General features: G+C 38.5%; 1 protein-coding gene and 1 long non-coding RNA gene across 2 annotated transcripts in view; one reads left to right on the top strand and one right to left on the bottom strand.

Moving 5' to 3' along the window:
* Positions 1-24,064, bottom strand: part of LOC130435888 (uncharacterized) — a 153,649-nt gene that overhangs the window by 85,232 nt on the left and 44,353 nt on the right. The gene's annotated exons all lie outside the window — the stretch shown is intronic.
* lrrc4.2 (leucine rich repeat containing 4.2) lies at positions 8,260-12,867 on the top strand. The gene is made up of 2 exons (XM_056766752.1): positions 8,260-9,543; positions 9,653-12,867. The coding sequence occupies exon 2, from the start codon at positions 9,774-9,776 to the stop codon at positions 11,712-11,714; it is 1,941 nt and encodes a 646-aa protein (XP_056622730.1). The 5' UTR covers positions 8,260-9,543; positions 9,653-9,773; the 3' UTR covers positions 11,715-12,867.

The raw sequence follows: 24,064 nt of genomic DNA, 5'->3' as shown, positions 1-24,064 counted from the left end.
GCTCTAACACAGAGCCACAGGTAAGCTGTACTGGTTTTAATGGAAACTGTACTATTGGTTTTTGATGGATTCTATTGGTGGTTTGTTAAATCCTAATGGAATAATGCCCAAAACACACTACAAAAATACATTTTGCAATGATTGTAATGGAAAAAAGCTATTGTTTTTTTTTCAGCTGGAACATTGTCTGACTTTTTCATGTATTGTTTTCATGTTTCTTGGGAAAAAGCACAAGAAGAGAGATGAGATGAGATAAATGAGATAAATTAGATGGAGCAGGAGGCAAGTGTGTGGACTGTTCAAAGCCCAAACCAGAGTGAGATCTCAGTCACCAGTTCCTCAATAGGCTTCCAGAGACTGTGGTGAAAGCTGGCATGTTCTTCGTATTCGTGACTCAGTGAATGTCCATATACAGAGCTTCACTAATGGTGCAAAGTATCATTCAGTGACCAGTCTTGAAACACCCACCCTGCCGGACCCGAGAGAAAAATTAAACGGACACAACACAAGCCAAGCGTAAAGTCAGGAAAGTCTTTGGTTCACTTCAGAGATACTGAATCTTTAAATAGCCTACACAACCAAACTCACAGAAATTCAAGGATTATGCAAAACAATGCTCACCTGACCTTGAAAACAGACTATTTACACTGTTTTGCATCACACAACACTGCCTCAATGAGGGATTTAGGCACAAGCCTACTTACAAAGGAGATAAGCGCTAAATTTGATTTAAGTGAAAATGATTTGAGAGGAAATCCACCTTAGCTATAAACCCTTCAGCAAACTGAAGGCTGATACGTTTATTTGTTTGTCCTATAATGCTTTGAACATATCCTAGATACTGTATATGCAAAATCGAGTAAAACTATTATTTTACCTCACCATCATTGAAACAACATGAAAGTTAATTTAAAGTCCAAAACTTTACCCATTATTGCTTGTGAAAACTGTTGTACTGTGTGTACAATATAAACTATTGTACTGGATACAAAATGTACTTTTGTAGACGCCTGTGCTTTCCCGTAAAAATCAGGCATAACTAGGCAATGTGAAAAATCACCAACTTGACTGACACTTCATTCTCTCAATGAAGAACCCTTATCACCGGCAGACTATTTCTGTTTATTCAAATGTTCAGTGTTAACCAGCTTGCACGTCTTTGAGGGAGCATCAGACTGCAGGCATAAGCCAAAGATGCTTAATGGAAAGCATACAACCTGAAGTTGCCACTTTTGCTGCCATAGGAAATTTGATAATTCCCACTTCAACCCGGAAATAATTCATGGAACTGTACCCTTTTAATGTTAAAAGATACTTGTAAGGTTTTAATGCATTAAAATACATTTATTTACTCTGAAAAATTGTTGTTTGTAAATAAAAATAAACAGAAAGAAGCAAAAAACAAATCAATCATATCTAAAAATTATAAATTTCCTATTCTTCCCACATTATATTCACAAAACGTTGAATGCTTAGAAATACAATTTCCATCCCTTATACAACAGTTTTCGGTAATGGAATCACAATGTTACACTATAGAGATAGTATTGTCATGAATTATTTCACAACACAAAAAATCCAGACAAAACACAAGTGTGTAACTCTAATCTCTCATCCACTGTTCTCAAGCTAATATTAACATGCTCTTCTTACAAGAAGGTGATGGAGAACAGTGCAGAAACCATAGATGGTCAATTTATCCTCCCAACCATCCTGTTACTGCAATTGGCAGCAGCTCTAGGGAATAATTACAGTGAAGATACAGCAACCACCGAAAGCAAACATTCTGCACCGTTGTGTGATCTCAGCTGTATGAACCCAACACGCTCCTCAAATAATTAAAGACATTAGTCTATGAACAACAAGATCAACAAAAGCTGTTACGCAAACACAGCATACATCAACAGGAAGCAGGAAGTGAGTTTTAATTCAGACATACAAAAATCAATCACAGAACAAATCAGAATGGCAAATACGATTAGCCAGGCTCGAGTACTCGGGGACGAAAACAAAAGCAAGATAAAGTGGTGCTGCTTCATGCTAAGAACGAGCTCATAGAAATCTAAAGCTTCACTCTCACGGCATCTGAATGAATAATTCCATCTGAAACAAAGAGTTTTTATGTTAAATGAGTCATGCAGGCGACTGCGGCAAGCAGATTTGTGGAAGGCCAATTAAAGACATTTAGGAAACCAGTTTCTTAGAGAGCTCAGAATTCACTTCATGTATGAAATGCGAACTTTGTTGCTGGAACAATCACAGGCTTATATAGTCACATTAACAAAATACATTTTTACCGTAGCAATAATTTTCCACATTTTCAAAATTCTTGTATACATACAGCCCCTGAAAAAGATTAAAGTGACCACTATCTGTTGGAGTTTCACAGAAACAAACCTCAGGAATGACCCAACATCAACATTGAAGACTAAGAGAATGGAAAGATGCATGAAAGTCGTGAAAAACATCTGGTTAATTCCATCATACATACATTTATGAATTGATCTGAAAGTACACGTAAAAACAATATTGTGCTTCTTAAAACATTATACTTTGCAGTATTAAAGATTTGCATTTTCTGTTATATTGACCGGTTTGTCCCATTTCAAATTTTTTCAAATAAATGAATATAAAACAAATGTTGCAAATATAAGATTGTATTTTCATTTGGAATTTGTATAATGTTATAACTAGATCACAGAATGAAAAAAATGTTTTATCTTAAACACGAACCAATAAATAGTGGGGCTGGGTTTTGCGACTAAATTGTCGATTCGATATCAATTAGTAATCAGTACTTGGATTTAAATGCTAGTTTTCCAGATATGGAAATATGGAATCCATATTTAAATATGCTGGTAACCCTCTAACTCAGCTATATTAGTGAAATACACATACAAATAAAATATTTATTATTATATTCATTATTAATAATAATATTTATTTTTGCTTTGGGTAACCAAACAAGTTACCAAAATATTTATTTTTACTTTCTATTTAAACAGAACATGAAACATGTTGATAAAATAAAACAGATTTCAACATTCAAAACGGGCCCATAAATATCAGCGCGAGTTACGACGTGGATGAGAGGCGAAAAGCACACGCATTAAGAATCGATTCGGGGATTTCCCGATATTGTTTGGTTGAATTAAAGATTGATTAAAATCGAAGAATCAATATTTTCTAACCAGCCCTAATAAATAGTTAATTTAAAAAACAAAAAAATATTTTGGAGTGGTGTCCTACTTTTTTCTGTGGCTATATATATTATGGCTGCTGTACCTAGACAAAGTTTCGATAATTTACGCTTTTATAAAAGAACTAGAAAAGTTGGATTTCTCACGATACACCCATTTAAAAAAACATGAACGTTACACACCTTTGGCATACTCATTTCCCCCAAAATATTATTAATCCCAAATATTCGATGGTCAGAAAAGAAAGAAAACAATCTGCTCTGAATTCTAAAAGCTCTGGTCAGCGGTCAGTTACGTGCACAGATATTGTTTTTCAGATGTGAAAGCAGATACTGGCAGAGCTCATTTGAAGTCAGGTAGGAGCGTTCACAGGGCAAATAGAGAGATAAAGTTGGGTCGACCCTCATGTTTCAACAACACCCACATATCTACACGACACCATGATCAGGGTCGATGAGGGTGAGCAAGATCAGACAGCTAATAAATCAAACCAACCTCCCCAATCCAAAAAAATGGAGGATGAGGAAAGCAGAAGGGATTTCATCATTACAGCCCAGATCGATCCCGCTAAACCCAAAGTCCTGAGAGCAGCACTTTGCTAACATGCTATGCTAAGCATTGATGATCCACAGCTTCATAGCCAAGAGCCAATTCATTCATTCCCTCGTTCAGGTCTCTGCCTCACTGGGATACAGAACATGTCTTATGATCAGCACTCTGCAGTAATTACAGTAATGAAGTGTGTATAAGACGAGTAAACCTTACGGAGCGATATTCAGGCCCATATTCTCGCCCACTGTGGCTCACTAACACCCTTCACGGTGACCGCCAAATACGACTGAAACTGGGTCGCAGAATGCCACATATTCAATATGCACAGGAGAGAAGATCTAGGGATGTAGAACAGAGGGAGCGGTACAGTATGTACTTTATCGATGTGGGCCCGTTTTAAACGCTCGCCATCCTCCATCTTTCCACGCCTCCACCCCCTCCGGGCTCTACTTGTTACAAGCAACCCACAATCAGGTCACCAAATGAAACCAGACTTATTGTCCCTCCATCTCTCCCTCACAAACACGGTCTTTAGAGCTCATCCATAAACTGGCAGAAAAACCTTGGAATCAAGTGTGAGATTCTGTGTGATGCATCCACACTCGTCCAGAACTCTCATTTGTACATCTGTTGTTTACGCTGTTATGCAGTAAAAAGTTTAGCATCAATAACAGAACAATATTTTTTAAACAATCACTTCTACTGTTTTACACACCGCACTTTTTAAGTGACCAGTTTATTTAAATAAAATGCTTCGAATGTAACACATAAAAATTTTGTTGACAGCAAAAGCATCCTTTGTTCATGAATATATTTATACTATAAAATTGCAATATTAAAAATAAATAATATATTTTTTATATATGGGTAGTTTGATTCTAAATGTGACTTGGTGTTAGCAAAAAATCTAGTAATGACGATAAATCTCTCTTCAAAATAAAATAATGAAATATTATTATTATTAAATAAAAATATTATTAACAGTTTAAATTTGTTTAATTAAATAAATTTTCTTGCAATTTAAATAATATTAAATTGAGTATTAATTATGATTATTATATGTGACACTTGACCACAAAGGTAGTCTTAAGTAGCATGGAAACATCAAAAACACATTGTGGGGGTCAATAGTATAGATTTTTCTTTTATGCCAATTTATCATGAGGATATTAAGTAAAGATCATGTTCCATGAAGATATTTAGTAAATATATCAAAGGATTTCATTTGGACAACTTCAAAGGCGATTTTCTCAATATTTAGATTTTATTCACCCTCAGATTCCAGATTTTCAAATGGTTACATCTTTGCCAAATAATGTTCTAGCCTAACCATCAGATGATGTAAAAATCTCAATTTGTCATGTAAATATACTCAATTCGACTGGTTTTGTTGTCCAGGGACACATATATTACTTAAATATATTATTAAATTAATATTAATTACATATTGATTCATATATAACAAATATGCTTAAAATAAAAAAATATTATTTAATACTTTATATGCATATCATATTTGATAAACATAACCAATATAATAAACAAATTAATATTTTATAAATTGCATTGAAGTGTTTTTAATCCAACACCTTACATAATGTATACTGTACATCACTTTTGTAAACAATAGGACACACATGAAAGCTCCTAACATTGGTATCTCTGCTAAAGATAAAATATTTGCCCACTTCAATTCGTAAACATTTCCGGATGCTTTATATTTTTTTTCCATGACAATAACATTTTAAGCTAGTTTAGCTTCCAAGTCAGAACTGTATTTGATAAACAAAGCTATCTACTTTATCCACGTACAGCCAAATCTCTTAGCCAATCTATTAGTAATGCATCTCTCGGTTTAAGTCTCTTTAGCACGTGTAGCGTTTTCGCCTCAATGCTCTGCTGCACCGTCTGCATTTGGCACCTTCTGTAAACTCGGCGACTCGCTGTGAAGCGAAGCAAATCCGAGAAGAACTTGCATGCTAAATCCTGACCTTTCCATGCATATGACCTCCATAATGATATTAGCACTGGGATCTGCACCGTGGACATCAATTACCTCCACTGGAGGGTTGTTAAATGTGTGGGCTGGCCGTACACCCAGACTGGGGTGATTCACAGAGTTCCCTGGTGGGTGAAATCTCTGATGCCTTGACTAACAGTGTTATGACTCTTCACCTGACCCTGTAAAAGATGATAAGTCACTGTCCAAAGTGACATCCTGAGATTTTGGCAGCTCTACTCAAAGACCACAACTAATGAAACTGTTTTGGACTGAACTGTACCATTAAAACGTTAAGGTCTGGTGCAGAAATGTCACTTCAAATATGTAGGTAGATGGGAAATGCTGAACCGTACTATGAAAAGTGACTGCTTGGATGGATAAGTCAGAATGATGACACACAAATTTACACGCTTAACCACAAAGTGGCAACACCAAAGAAATATAACTTTTTTACACTCTATAATTCATGTATCGAGCCATAAACAAACAGACATAAAATCCTTAAAGGGATAGTTCACATAAAAATAAATGTCTTTCATCAATTTCTCACCCACATGTCATTTCGAACATGACTTTTTGAAAAGAGAAGACACAAAAGACGACATTTTGAAGAATGTTAGTGACCGAACTACGGCAGTAACCTTTGACTTCTATTTTACCGACACAAAACAAATGTGTGTCGATGGTTACGGGTGTTGTTCGGTTACATTCTTGTCGTTCACAAATTATACGCACACACTACGTATTTGCTCTGACAGTGGATGAACATGTTGATGTTATATCTAAAAACATGGCTGTGCTGATCTCAGCTGGGCTCCTGAGGTGTTAAGACCCCTGAGAGCGCCGTCTCTCGTGTGATGTCACCTGGCTTTGCTGCCCATTTCACAGACGACAGAGAAACTGCAAGACAGTCTGAATCCTCCCTGTAGAAACATGACAAGCTAACACGGTTGATACGAGCAATGTCTTTAAATGAGTTCAACTGTGGACGCTCATGCAGTCTTCACTTCCAGTGAGATTTATTCACTGCGAGTAAGTGATGGCATAATAGATTAGCACTTTAATTAGCACCAAGATTGAAATGTGCAAACGTTTGTAGACTTAAACAACAACAGATTTTTTCTGGAGCCTAACGCTAATGGATTTTTTTTCTTGCAGGCACTAAAGTGATGTACTGTTGCTCTGAAGAAGGTATTCAGAGAATTATGAGTTGAATTTCAATCGTATCCTCACACAAAACTACCATTTGGCTTTAAAAGACTCGGAATAAAGTGCACAAATCACATGTACGACTACAATGGAGTTTTATGTTTCTTTGTTCAACAACCTCCACACTTCACTTCTGTTTCACAGAAGAACACCATAAAAGTTTGAAAAGACATGAGGGTGAGTAAATGCTGACAGAATCTTACTATTGCCAGGCGATTTAAACGTATCATGATATCACACACCATATCCTTCAGATGTACCTTATTCTTTCATTCTTTTTCTATCCCACTCCTTTTGTTTTAACTTTGATATTTTATTGCACACCTCTGCTTTATTTTTCTTCTTGGCTTACATACACCAGTGGCTTTATTTTTTCATCAAACCGACCCCTTATCATCCAAGAAACAATTCAGCCATCAACTCTTTCACATCATTATGTAGCTGTATACTGCTATTTTGTCTGTGAACTGTACATTTTTAAGGAATCTTTACATTGATTAGTTAAGAATTTAAAACATGTATTTATAAGTAAACTAAATAGTGCATGTATGCAGAACTGAAATTCAAGGTGCTAGTCAATATAACACACCACTCCACTTCACTCACACTTTATCTGACTGTGTTTTTGTTGAATGACCGGTCTTAATATACAGTATACTACACGAAAATGATATTATCCTGTGAGCCTTCTGTAGTCACATATCTGTCTGTCTTTTGTGCGTTTGTTTTCATTTGAAGTAAGGAAATGCAAATATATAAGTATAATGGTGTTTCAATTAAATGTCCATTTAATATTTCTCCAAGATGTCAATGTAATGTGACGACACACTAGACCAACACTTAAACAAAAATGAAAATCTGAAAGATGATGAACATAATAAAGACACAATGATTCAGAGTGAAATAACCTCGGATGCCTAACTGCAGCCTCAGTTTTCAGCAAATGTGAAGCGAGATAATCACAGATTCTTGAGGGCTGAAGTCCTTCTAAATAGAGTCTGAAAGACGAAAGAGAAGACAGACAAATAAGAAAACATGTCAAATCAAAAGTATGCGAATGTAAAAAACGCACAGAAAAGTGAATCAGGAAGACTTAGGGAGTGTATTGGTGCGTGTTTGAGAGAGAGAGAGAGAGAAAGAGAGAAAGAGAGAGAGAGAGAGAGAGAGAGAGAGAGAGAAAGAGAGGGAGAGAGAGAGAGGAAGAGAGAGAGATAGAGAGAGGAAGAGAGAGAGATAGAGAGAGGAAGAGAGAGACAGTGCACTCAGCGAGGAGGGGGAGAATTTGTTAATACACAAGAACACTGCATCAAACCAATGCACTGCTCTGAGCGGGATGCGTCAGCAGTACATTCACGTTTCAACTGAAGGACGAAAGGAGGAGAAAGACTCTGCCGCCTGTAAGCCGGTCACACAGAGAGAAACAGAGAGAGAGGGGGGTGAGCGCTGGAGGTGAGGACCGCTGCTCTTGTCGCTGTAGATGGTCTTCTCAGGCACGTGTGCGCGTCTCTCTCTCTCCCTCGTGTGCTCTACAGCTGCCCATCTCCCACTGCAGAATCGCTGCCAACCCGCAGCCTCACAGCCAGAACAGGCGAACTGCCACAACTTACTACCTCAAAACAAGGAAAAAAAAAATCAAGGAATACCGCAGAATCTACAACAGGAGGAGGGAGGGCAAACTAAGGAATCCTCCGCAAGGTACCTCTCCGAAATTAGCCACGCGTCACACGGCGGCATCAATCCTCTTTTTCTGACACTGAGAAGAGAGAGCGATGAAGCCGGAGTGAGAGCGAGAGAGCGCAAGAATCGGGCGAGCGACGGATAGAGAGAGAGAGCTTCACCACCGCCACGCCGCTGTTGCTGCCGCTCTCCTCCCGTCCTCCACCCCCCTCCCCCCCTCTGCTCCAGCAACACCACCCCCGAGCCCCCCTCTGGAGAAATTGATGGATTATTGCTAACTGTGCACGCGGCAGTCCGCAGCTGCTACAGCGACAGACAGGAGAGCGGAGCGAGTTAAAAAAGCAAGACGGAATGACCGCAGTGTGCGTCTGTTAGCCTTTTTAGATTCATCAGCGCATGGCTAATCGGCTGAACAAGTGTCGTGGGGAACAGACGATGGCAAACTGAAGAAAAAAGAAAGCAGGTCAGTGTTTAGCGAACGGGAAGACAAATCTTTGAAGACTTTGGGATACTGCTCCCCTCTTTTTCTTTTCTTTTTTTTCTCGCCTTGGTTTTAATTGTGCATGTACTTTGGAAATGGAGTCTTGTGAAGATTGTTCGGTGGTATTCAGCATCGCCTTCCAAGGACAATCAATTGGGAAACTGAGAGGAGATCTTTTTCAAGCTGACTGGATCTGTGCACCTGCTTAGCTGACTGGGCCTTACCCCTTGAATCAGTTTCATTGAATGCTGCTTCTCTGTGGAATTAACAGGGGCCATTTTGTCAAATCAGTTTATGATCTACTTTACTTTTCTATGAGACATAGCCGAAAATGTTGCAGTGAGTTGGAAGCATGAGCGAACGGTGCTGGAGATTGGCTTCAGTGTAAAGGATTATATTAAGGACAGCACTGAGCTAATGAGGTAGGTGTCTTCAATTTCAACATACTTATTCTGTATGTCAGCTTTTTTCCCCATTTCTCCGCTCATCTTTTTCTCCCCCCCCACCTCTTCCTCTCTGTGTTTAACGCAGCACCATCCTGCACTGTCGATGGCAAACAGATGCAGTGTCTTGCTCAAACCAGGGTAGGGCCACTGTTCTCCGTTCCCCAGCCGAATCCCCACGCGATGTTGAATTATGAACGCGCCACATCATGAGTCTCTTGTGGCAGGTAACTGTGCACCGTGCCTGGAACGCAGCCCTGCTCTGTGCAGTCTACCTCATGGTACGATCGTGGAGTGTGCATGCCACCCCCTCCGGACCGCTGACCTGCCCCGCCGTCTGCTCCTGTGGTAGCCAGTTCGTTAAAGTGGTGTGCACCAGGCGCGGCCTGGTTCGAGTGCCCCCGGGCATCCCTGCCACCACGCGACACTTAAACCTGATGGAAAACAGCATAGAGACAATTGAAGCTGGCACGTTTCAGCATCTCCACCACCTGGAGGTGCTGCAGCTGGGCAGGAACTCTATTCGACAGATCGAAGTGGGGGCCTTCAGCGGCCTCAACAGCCTCAACACGCTGGAGCTGTTCGACAACCGGCTGACGGTGATTCCGAGCGGAGCTTTCGAGTACTTATCTAAACTACGGGAATTATGGCTCAGGAACAACCCCATTGAGAGCATACCGTCGTATGCGTTCAACCGGGTTCCCTCTCTCATGCGGCTGGATTTGGGAGAGCTAAAAAAGCTGGAATATATTTCTGAGGGTGCTTTTGAGGGATTATACAACTTGAAATATCTTAACCTTGGAATGTGTAACCTAAGGGAGATGCCAATTCTGACCCCTTTGGTGGGGCTGGAGGAGCTCGAGATGTCAGAAAACTACTTCCCAGAGATAAAACCCGGATCTTTCAGGGGCTTAAAATCCCTGAAAAAACTTTGGATTATGAACTCTAGGATCACCACGATAGAGCGAAATGCGTTTGATGATGTCACGGCCTTGGTTGAGCTCAACCTGGCCCATAATAACCTTAGCTCTTTGCCACATGACCTTTTTGCGACCTTGAGTTATCTGGTGGAGCTTCATTTGCATCACAACCCTTGGCGGTGTGACTGTGATGTCGTGTGGCTAGCCTGGTGGCTGAGGGAGTACATCCCCACCAACTCCACCTGTTGTGGCCGCTGTCACACCCCTGCTCACCTACGTGGGCGCTATCTTGTTGAGGTAGACCAGAGCACCTTTCAGTGTTCTGCACCTTTCATTTTGGACGCCCCAAGGGATCTTAACATTTCTGCTGAAAGGGTAGCAGAGCTTAAGTGTCGTACGGCTCCTATGTCGTCTGTACGGTGGCTGTTGCCCAACGGAACGGTTCTGACACATGGCTCTAATCACCCACGGATATCAGTGCTCAACGACGGGACTCTAAACTTCTCCAACGTGCTGCCAGCAGATACGGGTGTCTACACCTGCATGGTGACCAACATGGCGGGCAACTCCAACGCTTCGGCCTACCTGAACGTGACTGCAGCTGAGCTTAACACTTCTAACTTGAGTTACTTCACTACAGTGACTGTGGAGGAGGTGGAGCCCACCTCACAGGAAGTGATCAAGCCAAAAACAGTAACCGCTTCCCCCTCCGTCTTTCGACCCGCTTTTATCTCAACGCCAACAGTTTTACTTCAAACTCCCCGGCAGGTGTCCGTGCCGACCGTACACGGAACAGTGCGCCCCCCTGCCAGTCTCGACGAGGTCATGAAGACAACAAAAATCATCATCGGCTGCTTTGTGGCGGTCACCCTGCTCGCTGCTGTTATGCTAATCGCTTTCTACAAGCTACGGAAAAGGCACCAACAAAGGAGCACGGTGGCAGCTGCGAGGACTACAGAGGTCTTTCAGATGGAGGAGAACGTATCTACCACCCACGCAGGCACGAGTATACCGGGAGAAAGCGGGATGACTTTACCTAGCCTGAGAGATAACAACAGCACCTACAAACACAGCTACAGTTCTTACAGGCCGGCTCACTTTGCTCCATGGGAAGAGAACAACATCGGAAATTCCCTGCACCGCTCCCGCCCTACGACCATCAGCACCATCCCCGAACCCTACCTGCTCAAATCCCACACAAAAGAGAAGGTACAGGAAACGCAGATATAACGTTCTTACAGCCTTCTCTTCTTCTGTCTTTTATTCTGTTCATCCTAAAAAACATGCAATAGAATGCACAACAGAAAAGACAGCAATTACTTTTGTACCCAGTGCAAAAACGAGACTGTTTTTCTTGTACATGCTTATACATAAATATATTAATATAAATATATAAATGAATCCACTATGGGATGACAAAAGAAACAGATTATATAAAAGTGAAAATGAGTTTAAACTATTTTCTAACGTGTAACTCCTATTTAAGATGGGAAAATGTGACGATGCTGATTTGACGATGCAAATGAAGAGCGATTTGTTTGAAAAAGGGGCAACCTGTGATTTTTAGACCATTCTGTATAGGATGCAGTAAAGTCCCATTTATACAGAGAGAACTTTCTAAGTCCACTGATTGATCTTTAAAGGCTTACCTTCTAAAAGCACCAAGAATTTGTATCGTGCCAAATGTTATACTTGCAATAAAAGAGAACGGCTTATGAGATAGGAGAGACGAAACATTGCAAAACGCAGCATGGAGACCCAGAGAGAAAGGAGCTGCTGGATACACAGAGTCTGCTGTTCTGCAGCTCCCAGCCAAATGGTTTTTGGGCTGCGCCATAGTTTTGCAGCAAGCATTTAACTTTACAGTACCTTTCCAGAATAGGCATCCTGCTTGCTTTATGAGTTTAATCTACTGCTTATTACCCCCGAAGTTCCTCTTGGTTTGACGAATAAGATGGACTTATCCACCAACGTTTCATAATTTGGATATCGATTGCCTTTCCTATTTGATTCCCATCCTGTACTGTTTTCAATATGATTTGACTGGCTTTTAGGGCTAATTCCGTAAACGCATTACAACAGTTGCCTCAGATTCGTAGCGCAAGGGCTCGACTGGATCCTAGTTTTTCAGACTTCCGGTCGCAGTGACTGGACGGTTTGCTGCAGGCTCACGTTGACATTGTTTCACATTTTCTTTACCGAGAAAGGGATTCAAGTGAATGTGTGCATTATGGACTTTCCTTTATGGAGATCGTTCAAACTGCGGTTTCCATTTGTCCTTCTTTTGAGCAACACTATTTTTATGAGGAGTCTACAGAGGTTACAACAATAAAAAGAAAACATTTGGTTTGTATTTCTCTAAACTCAATTCCCACCTCTTGTCTTTTTTTCAAAAGCGACTGTGGTAGAACCACGTAAAAGGTTACGAAAAGGTACAGAAATGAATAAGCGTCTTTGTTTTTAAAGGTAATTAATTAATACAGCCAATTATCCTCACGCTGTAACACATCATGCGGTTTGTCAGAAATTTGACTGTGTGACAAAGTACTGTATGTGTGGTTACATGTCAATAGCAAATAAATCTGTGATGGGTTAACGCACATCCGCGCACACAGCCATCAGCCCAATTTTCCAATGCAGTGCATAATGACAAAATGTTATTCGAAATGTGATCTCGGCTCATTTCTAATGAAGTTACGGGCTGCCTCATTCAGGTACCAGTGTGCTTTAGTTGAAGCATATGATAAGAGGGTTGAGTGTGGTATTTATTACAATCCTTTATTGATCTGCTTAACCTGTGACATCCACCAAATTAGAGGCTCAGAGAGGGAGAGAGAGAGACTGAGTGAGAGACTGACTGACTGCAGGTATTTGGACGACTCAAATTTGAGGGTTAAAATAAGGTTTCTTTCCCAAGAAATGTAAGTCCTTTTAATACCCCCAAGATATTATTTTCCTTCACAACAAAATCGCCAGTGTTAAAAAAACTAAATTATCTCAAATGAACTCTAACAGTGTATATATAATCCAAACTTCGATAGTGTGGATTAGCCTTTATGTAGACCAAGCGTTCATCTGACATTTTTTAACACTGCCCATTTGGCTGTGGTCGAATTAAGAATGACGTAAAATCCTTAAAGAGATGATATCTTCCACCACCCTCACAAACTCAGTGTGTGTGACATATTACAACAAAAGATTAAGCCATTTCCTCATGATGACATGCAAACCACAAGCATTTTAGGCTCCATTGGGTACTGATGTTCTATTATGCTGTACATTTTAAGAACGGAGCAGAAAACAGGTGCAAGCAATAATCAGGGGCATGGGCATCTGGAGATCTTTGGCTACTGTAACCCAGTCAACTTTACCTCCCAAACACACAAATAATCTACAGCCTTTAGAGAACAGCCAGACCAGAGCGCCTCGGTGACACGCACAAAACACCTTCAGTGTACATTATTCAAAAGGAAAAGGGCTTTATAGCACACAGAGGTGTTGCAGCTGTGGTTGATGATGGTTTGTATTTCTCTAAACTCAATTCCCACCTCTTGTCTTTTTTTCAAAAGCGACTGTGGTAGAACCACGTAAAAGGTTACGAAAAGGTACAGAAATGAATAAGCGTCTTTGTTTTTAAAGGTAATTAATTAATACAGCCAATTATCCTCACGCTGTAACACATCATGCGGTTTGTCAGAAATTTGACTGTGTGACAAAGTACTGTATGTGTGGTTACATGTCAATAGCAAATAAATCTGTGATGGGTTAACGCACATCCGCGCACACAGCCATCAGCCCAATTTTCCAATGCAGTGCATAATGACAAAATGTTATTCGAAATGTGATCTCGGCTCATTTCTAATGAAGTTACGGGCTGCCTCATTCAGGTACCAGTGTGCTTTAGTTGAAGCATATGATAAGAGGGTTGAGTGTGGTATTTATTACAATCCTTTATTGATCTGCTTAACCTGTGACATCCACCAAATTAGAGGCTCAGAGAGGGAGAGAGAGAGACTGAGTGAGAGACTGACTGACTGCAGGTATTTGGACGACTCAAATTTGAGGGTTAAAATAAGGTTTCTTTCCCAAGAAATGTAAGTCCTTTTAATACCCCCAAGATATTATTTTCCTTCACAACAAAATCGCCAGTGTTAAAAAAACTAAATTATCTCAAATGAACTCTAACAGTGTATATATAATCCAAACTTCGATAGTGTGGATTAGCCTTTATGTAGACCAAGCGTTCATCTGACATTTTTTAACACTGCCCATTTGGCTGTGGTCGAATTAAGAATGACGTAAAATCCTTAAAGAGATGATATCTTCCACCACCCTCACAAACTCAGTGTGTGTGACATATTACAACAAAAGATTAAGCCATTTCCTCATGATGACATGCAAACCACAAGCATTTTAGGCTCCATTGGGTACTGATGTTCTATTATGCTGTACATTTTAAGAACGGAGCAGAAAACAGGTGCAAGCAATAATCAGGGGCATGGGCATCTGGAGATCTTTGGCTACTGTAACCCAGTCAACTTTACCTCCCAAACACACAAATAATCTACAGCCTTTAGAGAACAGCCAGACCAGAGCGCCTCGGTGACACGCACAAAACACCTTCAGTGTACATTATTCAAAAGGAAAAGGGCTTTATAGCACACAGAGGTGTTGCAGCTGTGGTTGATGATGCTTGTCAATTTAATCTTTAATGCCTTTAGGACTCATTCTAAATGGGTTGATGTGACTTGGGGTTTTACAGCTTGGTTTTAAGGCCATAATGTCAGATTGTCATGATAATGCAAGAATCATCTTCCGTTCAAGTTGAGGTGTATAACAGGTCTGTGTCGATTTTGTTTTTGCCAATTTTCATGAACCAAAGCCTACGACCGCCATCTCTCCGAATTACAGTGGGGGACATAGCTAGAATAATTACCTTTAAAAACAATACACTGTAAAAAATTAACCTATTCAATCTAAAAACTTTAATTCAAAAGCAGCATTAATGTTTAAAGGGAAACAAAGGTATATTTACAAGTCAATTGAACTAAAATTATTAAACTGACTTAATAACATAAAAACTTTAGTTGAAAAGCTGCCTTAAATTTGTGAGTTAAATTAAATGGACTTAACCTTGATTTTTTTAAGTTGTTTGTTAGTTTTACTTAAAATGATGGTTCACCCAAAAATAACAATTCTATCATCATTTACTCACCCTCTTGTCATTTCAAACCTTTATGACTATCTTTATTCCGTTGAACACAACAAAATAACAACAGTACCCATTCTTTCTTTTGTATGGACACACATCCAAGGGGATGTTAAAGTGGGAAATCCGCCCAAAATTTTTAATTCTGCCATTAATTACTCACCCTCAAGTAGTTTAACATCCAAGGACCTCCGTGTTCCCCGAGAAAGCAAATTAAGGTAGTCCTCCATAGATTGCAACGCACAATTATCCAACATTCTTCAAAATATCTTTTTGTGTTCTGCGAAAAAAAGAAAGTCATACGGGTTTGAAATGACAAGAGGGTGAGTAAATGATGACCACCAAGATGTTTCAAGTTTACCGTGAATGCATAAATGTACGAAAATGTTGACCTATTTTTGTTTTTTTAAACAAAATCCTTTACAGTGTATATGGTTTTTGACACAAAGCAGCCATTTAGCAATGAGTTCCAGTCAAAAAACAACCAAAATCTTACAATAGCTGTACCTCTAGCTTGTCATCAGGTCATTGACCTCACAAGCTCACCTGGTGTATCTTTAAAGATTAGACGGAAATGGATTTGTACATTGAAATACAAAAAGGTACCATTTAGGGATAAACAAAGTAATTAAGGGTATAGTAGGCCCTGAACACAAACACAATCTTAGCCATGAACATTTCTCGACATGCTATGCCCTAAAATATTTAATCAGCTAGAAAGATTCATACAATCAAAACATCATCATGAACAAAAGGTCATTGGACATTTTTAATGAGTATAGCATGTGCAAACGTCCAAACCTTTTTCTCATCTTTTTATGACACTAATTGACTTAACATTATTGACTTCCTGCGTCAACACCAGCACAGTGTGAGACTATGGAAGGAGGCTCGTTTTTGATGGATTCTCAATGGGAGACTTATCAGTCGCACAATTATCCTGACAGATTTGAGGATCGCATTTTTCTCTCTCCCTCCTTCTACTGACAGAGGCGTTGGCTTTCTGTAGCGTGATAGATAGAGATGAGGAGAGAGACGGACCTTAGAGAGGAGAGCTCACCAGATGCTTATCAGTTAATGAAGTGTCGGTGCTGGATTGGGCTTTTCTTTCAATGGTTCTAGGTTCTGACGGTCATCTTGGCCACCAGTAAGTGCCATTCCTGTGTGCGGTTATTACAGTTGTGAGGTTTAGGTTAGGTAGATTGGACCCTAATATTTTGGCAACAGAAAGAGGAAAAAAAAATTCTTCGCATCCACTACTGTCCTTATTAATGACTATGCGTGGTACAAGTAAACAGTACTAGAAAGACATTTTCAACAGAGTAAAAATTTGTATGCATTAGTAAAAAAAAGCATTCTCAGTTCTCAGTATACTTATATTTGTCTATTTTATCTACATTAAAGTATCAAAATATAGTAATATTATAACTGATTTGGAAAAACAAGCACAACATCATATATATGTATATATAAATATATTCAGATCAGTAAATCTTAACCTTTTGTTTAGATAAAATAAATCTTAATTTGATCACCCCAAATAATAAGAAAAATAAATTAATACACTTAGGGAAAACCTAATTAGTTTTTTTAATGCAAGTTTTGCCATAGATTAAATGTATTCTACATAATTATAATAATTTGCATATTGTATATATTATTTTATCATATAAAATGTATAAATTATTATAAAATCTAATTTATAATAAAACATAATTGCAATAGTCATTTTAAGGCCCCCTTGGATATTTTGTTAAGGCCCCCATTTGACTGAAAAATTGAGTCAATAAGACAGGAAGGGGTTACTCATTAAGATGTACAAAGATACTGTTGCCTTCAGCACGTTATAATCCCAGGATGCTCTGGGGTTGTTCCTGTACATCGCTTTGCACTAAATGGTCACTAAGGACAAAGAATTTGCTTTTAATTAATCAAAAACAAATTTGCTTTTCCAATTCAATGTGGTGGACCACTTGAATAGGAAACAAGAACTAACTCTAAACACAAAGAATGTTGCACAAAAAGAAAACGCACTTGGATTAAACCATCAGATAAAGAAAATGTAGAGTCCTATCTCTATGCCCCAGGAACATCCAGACAAGATCCATAAAAAGTTGAATCATATATCAGTAACATTTTTTCGAGGGATGTAACAACATTGTTCTGATAATCAGAATGAGCCGCCTTCCTCAATCTTTTAAAACAACCTGACAGCTAGAAATTCCTCCCATCGATTTTTGTTTGAGGACAGCCAGAGCTGTAATGGATAGATGTTGCGATGTTTTCTGAGAGACAGACAAATTAGACATCTGTCCAACTCCATTCTGGAGAAAATTAAATGTGTGATTTGTTATATCTGCAAGATGCTTTTAACCATTTAAGAACGTACATTTCAGGAATCCATTACTTAGATCAACACATGCAGTCACCTAACAAACCAAAAAATGTAAATTTGTTGTATGACTCAAGCAAAGAAGGCATCTATAAACTCCTACAATCGGAAAATTTGACTGAATTTAAAGAAACAGTTTGCTTGCTTAAAGCTTTTAGGAATTAGGACAAAAAAAATAGCCAATAGCCAAGCGCCAAAAGACTCTGACGACATGCAAACCAGCGGAGGATAAACATCCAGAGGGCAGAACAAACAACGGCAGTGAATTCATGGGTTCTTCATGAGAACATGGCAACATAATTCTGTTTGACAAGGCTATATGAAAAATATATGAAAAAATGGATTTCTCAAGGTCCCTTCAAGGTTGTGAAACATTTGAGCATAAGGAGTTATGAACCGAGCGCTCACGGATAAAAATATGTCACGCAGAAGGTTAGCGCTCCCTCTGCTCGGCATCCACATATCAACCAGCACAATTCACACCAGTCTACACATGACAAATTCACATGTACGTTTGTTCACGGCCGTTTATGGTTTTTCAGAAGTGACTACACGTGCTTTGTAAGAATCACTAGAAAGTGATAAATTGGTCGGTCAGTCGTGTTTACGATCCTGTGCTGTGGCACGAGAGGACTGAATCTGTTAGGATGTATTTATATAAACCTCAATGTAATTTTTACCAATGATTAGTGCAAAAAGTCATGAAGATTGTATAAAAAGATTTTACTTTAAAAATGTATCTTTGCTATAAGAAAGCTTGGAACGGTAAGTGCTGTCATTTCTGTTGAGGCAGGTTGGACTAAATTAGACAAAATTGATAAAAAATGCAAATCCTTACTGTTAAATTGCTATTTTACTATAGCACACTATTGACATTACCAACTTGATTTCTATTACCAAGGAAAATATTGAAATTCAATTATGGAATAAAATAATTTATCGAAAGTACGAATTTCGTCAACATTAAAATCTAGTAGCTAGCTACAAAGTTAACACAATACTTTACACTTCTCAAAACATACGGATGGCAATACTGTGAACGGAGAACCTCACTCTGTGCGTGTTAAAAACATTAGCTGAATATTACAATAACTTTGTGTTATGTGGGAACTACTATAAAGGTATCAATGCACATTTATGTACAATACAATTTTACTATTCTGTTATTGTGTGTTTGGAACTTAGCATCTCCCTCATTCTCTCTTTATTTGACTTAAAAAAAAATACACTGAGTGTCAATGTAACAGATGAGGTTTGAGATAGAGGTAAGAGATGAAAAGAGAGAAAGCAACATGTTACAGTGTTGACTGCTCTCAACATAGAAGACTGGATCTGATCTTCAGAGTATATAACTAATTCATATGCAAGACACTCACACCTCGGCTTAGGGCACATCACAACACACAGTCTTGTCAAATTGAGCATCAAAGATAAAGCCATGGCTAAGCAGACCATCATCCTGAATCAATTCATGAAAAAAGGCATTGCTGAATTTTTAAAGCATTGTACCATTGTGAAGAATCAAATTAATAAACGATGTCAAAACGTTTAAAATAAGTGAAAATAATGTTAGTGCCCCGATCAACACAAAGGTAACTGAATGAAGTATGAATGAAGCAATTCTGCCTAAACTGTATCTGGTGAAAATGAACCATGGTTTTAACTATAGTAGCCACAGTTTTTATGAGGGCTGTTAAACGATTCATCGTGATTAATCGCATCCAGAATAAAAATTGTGTTTATGTAATATACTGTATGTCTGTGTACTGTGCATATTCACTTCGTATTTAAAAACACATAAATGTATATATATTTAACAATTTATTTATATTTATATTTATATTTAAACAAAAATACAAAGATACAAGATTTTTTTTTTTACATGTAATTCAAATTATTTATAAATATACATACATATACATATTTCCTAAATATATAAATGTATATATATTCTTTTTGTATTTATGAACACATATACTGTATGTACACATACACATATACACATATACACGTGTATATGTATATGTATATATAATGTCATCTGATGCATAGCAACATTTGTCAGATTTGGTATAGCACCAGAACGGATTGAAAAACGACACATGTGGCAAAATTGATTTGTGCTGTGTTTCAGTATCTGCAACACTCCAAGCGCTAAAGTCAGACTGTTTCAGAAACTCGAACCACAGTGCAAATCAAAAGGCCAATACACATCACTGTTATATGGTGACATACACAAGAGCAAATCAATACAGCGCATGTGTGTGCGAGAGCAGGTTTTCTCAATAGTGCGCGAATCATGCTTTGCTCTATACCAGGTGGTGAGGTGCGCTGCCAGATCAATAATTTAATCCGGGCAGAGAATGAGAGAGAGTCAACAGTCTAGATACAAACATGGCTTCCAAATGAAGAAGCATATGAGCTAAAAAAAGAAAGTTTCTGACAAAGTTTCAAACCTCATTTCACATTTTCCTAAACCATCTGAAATCTATCAAATACATACCAAAAAAGTATTACAGACACCGTGCAGAGCGTAATGCTTGGGTCACAGTCAAAATTATTTGAATTGCACACTCTTATTCAATATTATAAAGGTAATGAATAAAATAGAGCAGTCTGAATGGGTTAGCTCACCCAAAACTGAAACGTCTTGAAAATACCTCACATGTTTTATAGAAGACAGACAGAACATTTGGAACAACATGAGGGTGAACAATGACAGAAGGCTAACGTTTTTTTTCAATACAATGATGAAAGAATGAATGATGACTGAGGCTGTCACTGCCTAGCATTTTGCCTTACATCATCTTTTGTGAGATGGAAGAAAGTTAGTCATATGGATTACAATTAACATGAAGGTAAGTGAAAAATGACACTGAGACTCAAGAATTAGTTATACTGTAATCTATTCAATTAGTATCTACATAAAGTATAAAGAATGAGTATACAAATATTTTTGTGACTGTTTTGTGCATGCTAATGCTTACGGCAGTGAAGTATTCTGAAACTGAAATGGAAATTAATAAAGAGAGACAAAAACAGCGAGGGGAGAAGCATTGAAAAGCAGAAGAGATTGATTAATACCGAAAGATAGAAATCAAAAAAAGGGAAATTCATTTCTACAGCTTTTAAATTTCAAACGCCACTTTTCCAAGCATCGTACTAATCTTGCCGCTCCAAAGCGGAAGAAAAATAAGCCTCATAAACTGCTGGCTGCAAGAAAGCAGGATTGCAGAGCAAAGGATATTAAAATCCCAAAAGTGCCTTTTCTTTTGTCGAGTAGAGGGGATTGAAACAGTGAACCTGACAAACTCATTTAGCTTAATCCTCACATTTGTGGCCCCGGGAGAGTCACACAACCTCACCTCGCACGAGGCCCAGCAGCGCACACGACACATTAGAAAAGCGTCTGAATCAACATGACCTCTTTAGATGAGCGTTTATTTTCCTTGACGCAGCCGATTTTTATGTTTGTGTGGGGGTGAGCACATTTTATGAGCGTAAGTACAGGAGGGGAAAGGCAAAAGGGTGTCTAAACTGATATCACTAGATATGTACTGGGAACTTAATAAATGATATCCTCCAATCTGCAACACTATAATAATATAGTTGTTCCATACGTTGGTTAATAAATAAGTAATCAAAATATAAAGAGTCAACTATGTAGTAAAAGTAGATGTTAAATAGTTAAACAAAAATGTTGTATTATTTACTTATGTCATTCCAAACCCGTTTGGTTTATTTTTCTAGTTCAGAACATGAAAAAAATATATTTTGAATAAAGTTGGTAATCAAATAAACCTGGCCCCCATTGACTTCCATTGTATCGACACAAAACACAGACATTTCTCAAAATACCTTATTTTGCGATCCACAGATGAGTCATAAACAGGTTTTGAACTGACAAGGGTAAATAAAGGATGATAGAACTTTTTAGAGAATTAAACTTGAACGTATAAGTTCAGGACAATTTTATAAACATCAAAAAGGGGCAAGTTACCACATGGATGTAGTAAATTTTTAAATGATTCAATATTTTATTTATTCATCTTTACTTTTTTGCTAGTTTTGCAATTGTTTTTCCATTTTTAAATGTATTACCCACGTTTAACAATAACAATTGGGGAAAAATGTGAATTGAAACAGAAACATGCCCCACCCCCTGGGCCATTACCTGGGACATTTTAACTTTTTTAGGGTTTGTGTCTATAACAATTGACCAGCCACAAAAGAAAAAGTGTGACCAGAAGCACCCATCTCTCCTGTTCACTTTTCCATTTACTAGCCTTACCACACTGCTTCATCCTGAATAAAAACAATTTGATGTTGAACATTACTGTATTATTTTCAAGATGCAATATGGCCCATTGTTGAAAAACACTCCAGGAATGTCGCTTACCATCCCTACATAGAGCACATAATCATCTAGACGTTGACCGCATCAACAATCGGATGGAAGATGTTGAACTGCAACCATCCAGCCTGAACGGGAGATTTCCAAGCAGCGCTTCATTAACAGGCATGTAGTGATACTTCCATGGCTGCTCAAGGCAATGTCCCATGCTAAGGTTGTATTTGTAATTAGCCTTGATGCTTTTGGGATCTACAGCAGCGGAGGCCTCAATGACATTCACCATGGCAACAGACTGTCCATTATGACTGGGTTAATTAGGCCCTGGACTGCCTGACTTCCTAGTGAACTTTGCCATATTATATATGAAGATCATCTGCAAAAACAGATTAATAATAACTCAGAGGGAAAAAAACTAACACTATTAAGACATGATAATAAAATAACATGACTTAACATTTTTTAAAACCTACTTATCTGTTTTGGTCAATGAACTCTTCATATAGAGATGGATCTCCGTCTTTGTCAATACCATGCCAGTTGGGCGGCAAGATATATCTAAATTATCAGAATATAGCAAATCGCAAAGATGTGTATTACCGGAATGATTTTAATACTTGGAGGGGACGTGACCCACAGGGGGACTCCAGGTGACTTCCAAAGGGAAGACTAATCATTTAAGTTAGAGCATTGAAATACATTTTAAAACAACTAAAACCCAAGATATTTCTAATTATGTGCTGAATTTTTTTATTGGTCAGTTAATACCAAGCTCTAAAATATTTCATTGGGTAGTAACTGAGTTTTGGTAAGCGGAAGGGGGGCCTTTGGGGGGGCCTTGGAGTGAAAAAGGTTGAGAACCTCTTCTTTAGAGTTTTAGGTCGATGTAGATTACAGACTGACTAGACTGAAAGTGTTAGGTATTCTTTTCCTAGAAAGGATGTGAAAAAAGTGTGCTGATAATGTGATGTTTAGCTTTTAAATACATTTTAATATAATTTAAACCTTAAAGCATTATTGTATCGCATATCACATTATTTTGCAAGCGATCACATATCACATATTTTTCTTCAATATCATGGAGCCCGACATGCCAATAGTGTAATGAAACAGCTTTAAGAATGCTCTTATCAATACAGATACAGTATAAAAGCCTTGGTTATGGCTAATGCTTCAATGCCGGTGGCAAACTTTCATTACATTAGGAAAATGTGCACAGGAATATCCTGTAGGTAAGTTTATTTAGATTTCATGTTGATCTCAATAGTGCCTGAAGGTGCAAACTAAAACATCCGCGGAAGTCCATCAAGAAAAGCTCGAGACGGAGATTTAAAAGAGCAGTAGGGATCGAAAGGGACTGCCAGATTCTCTGTTGGGTCATTGCAATGTGCTTGTGATTTTAAACCAACACCATCGGGGGAATATGACACAAAAGCAGGTTTGATATGCCTAAGTTATTCATTTGAAGCCTCTCTCCAGGAAACTCTCCTGCTCGATGGCGTTTCGCGCACAACCCTCCAGAATCGCTTCTGGCTCAAAACAATCAATTCAAACCCCCTGAAAGTGCTGGAATTATGATTTACTCCGTTACAACCGCAAGAATGGCGCAAGCCAAAAAAACTTTGCCA

This window comes from Triplophysa dalaica, chromosome 14 (genome assembly GCF_015846415.1).
Source record: "Triplophysa dalaica isolate WHDGS20190420 chromosome 14, ASM1584641v1, whole genome shotgun sequence".
In the NCBI taxonomy this organism is placed as follows: Eukaryota; Metazoa; Chordata; class Actinopteri; order Cypriniformes; family Nemacheilidae; genus Triplophysa; species Triplophysa dalaica.
This window is presented reverse-complemented; position numbering and strand designations above follow the sequence as displayed.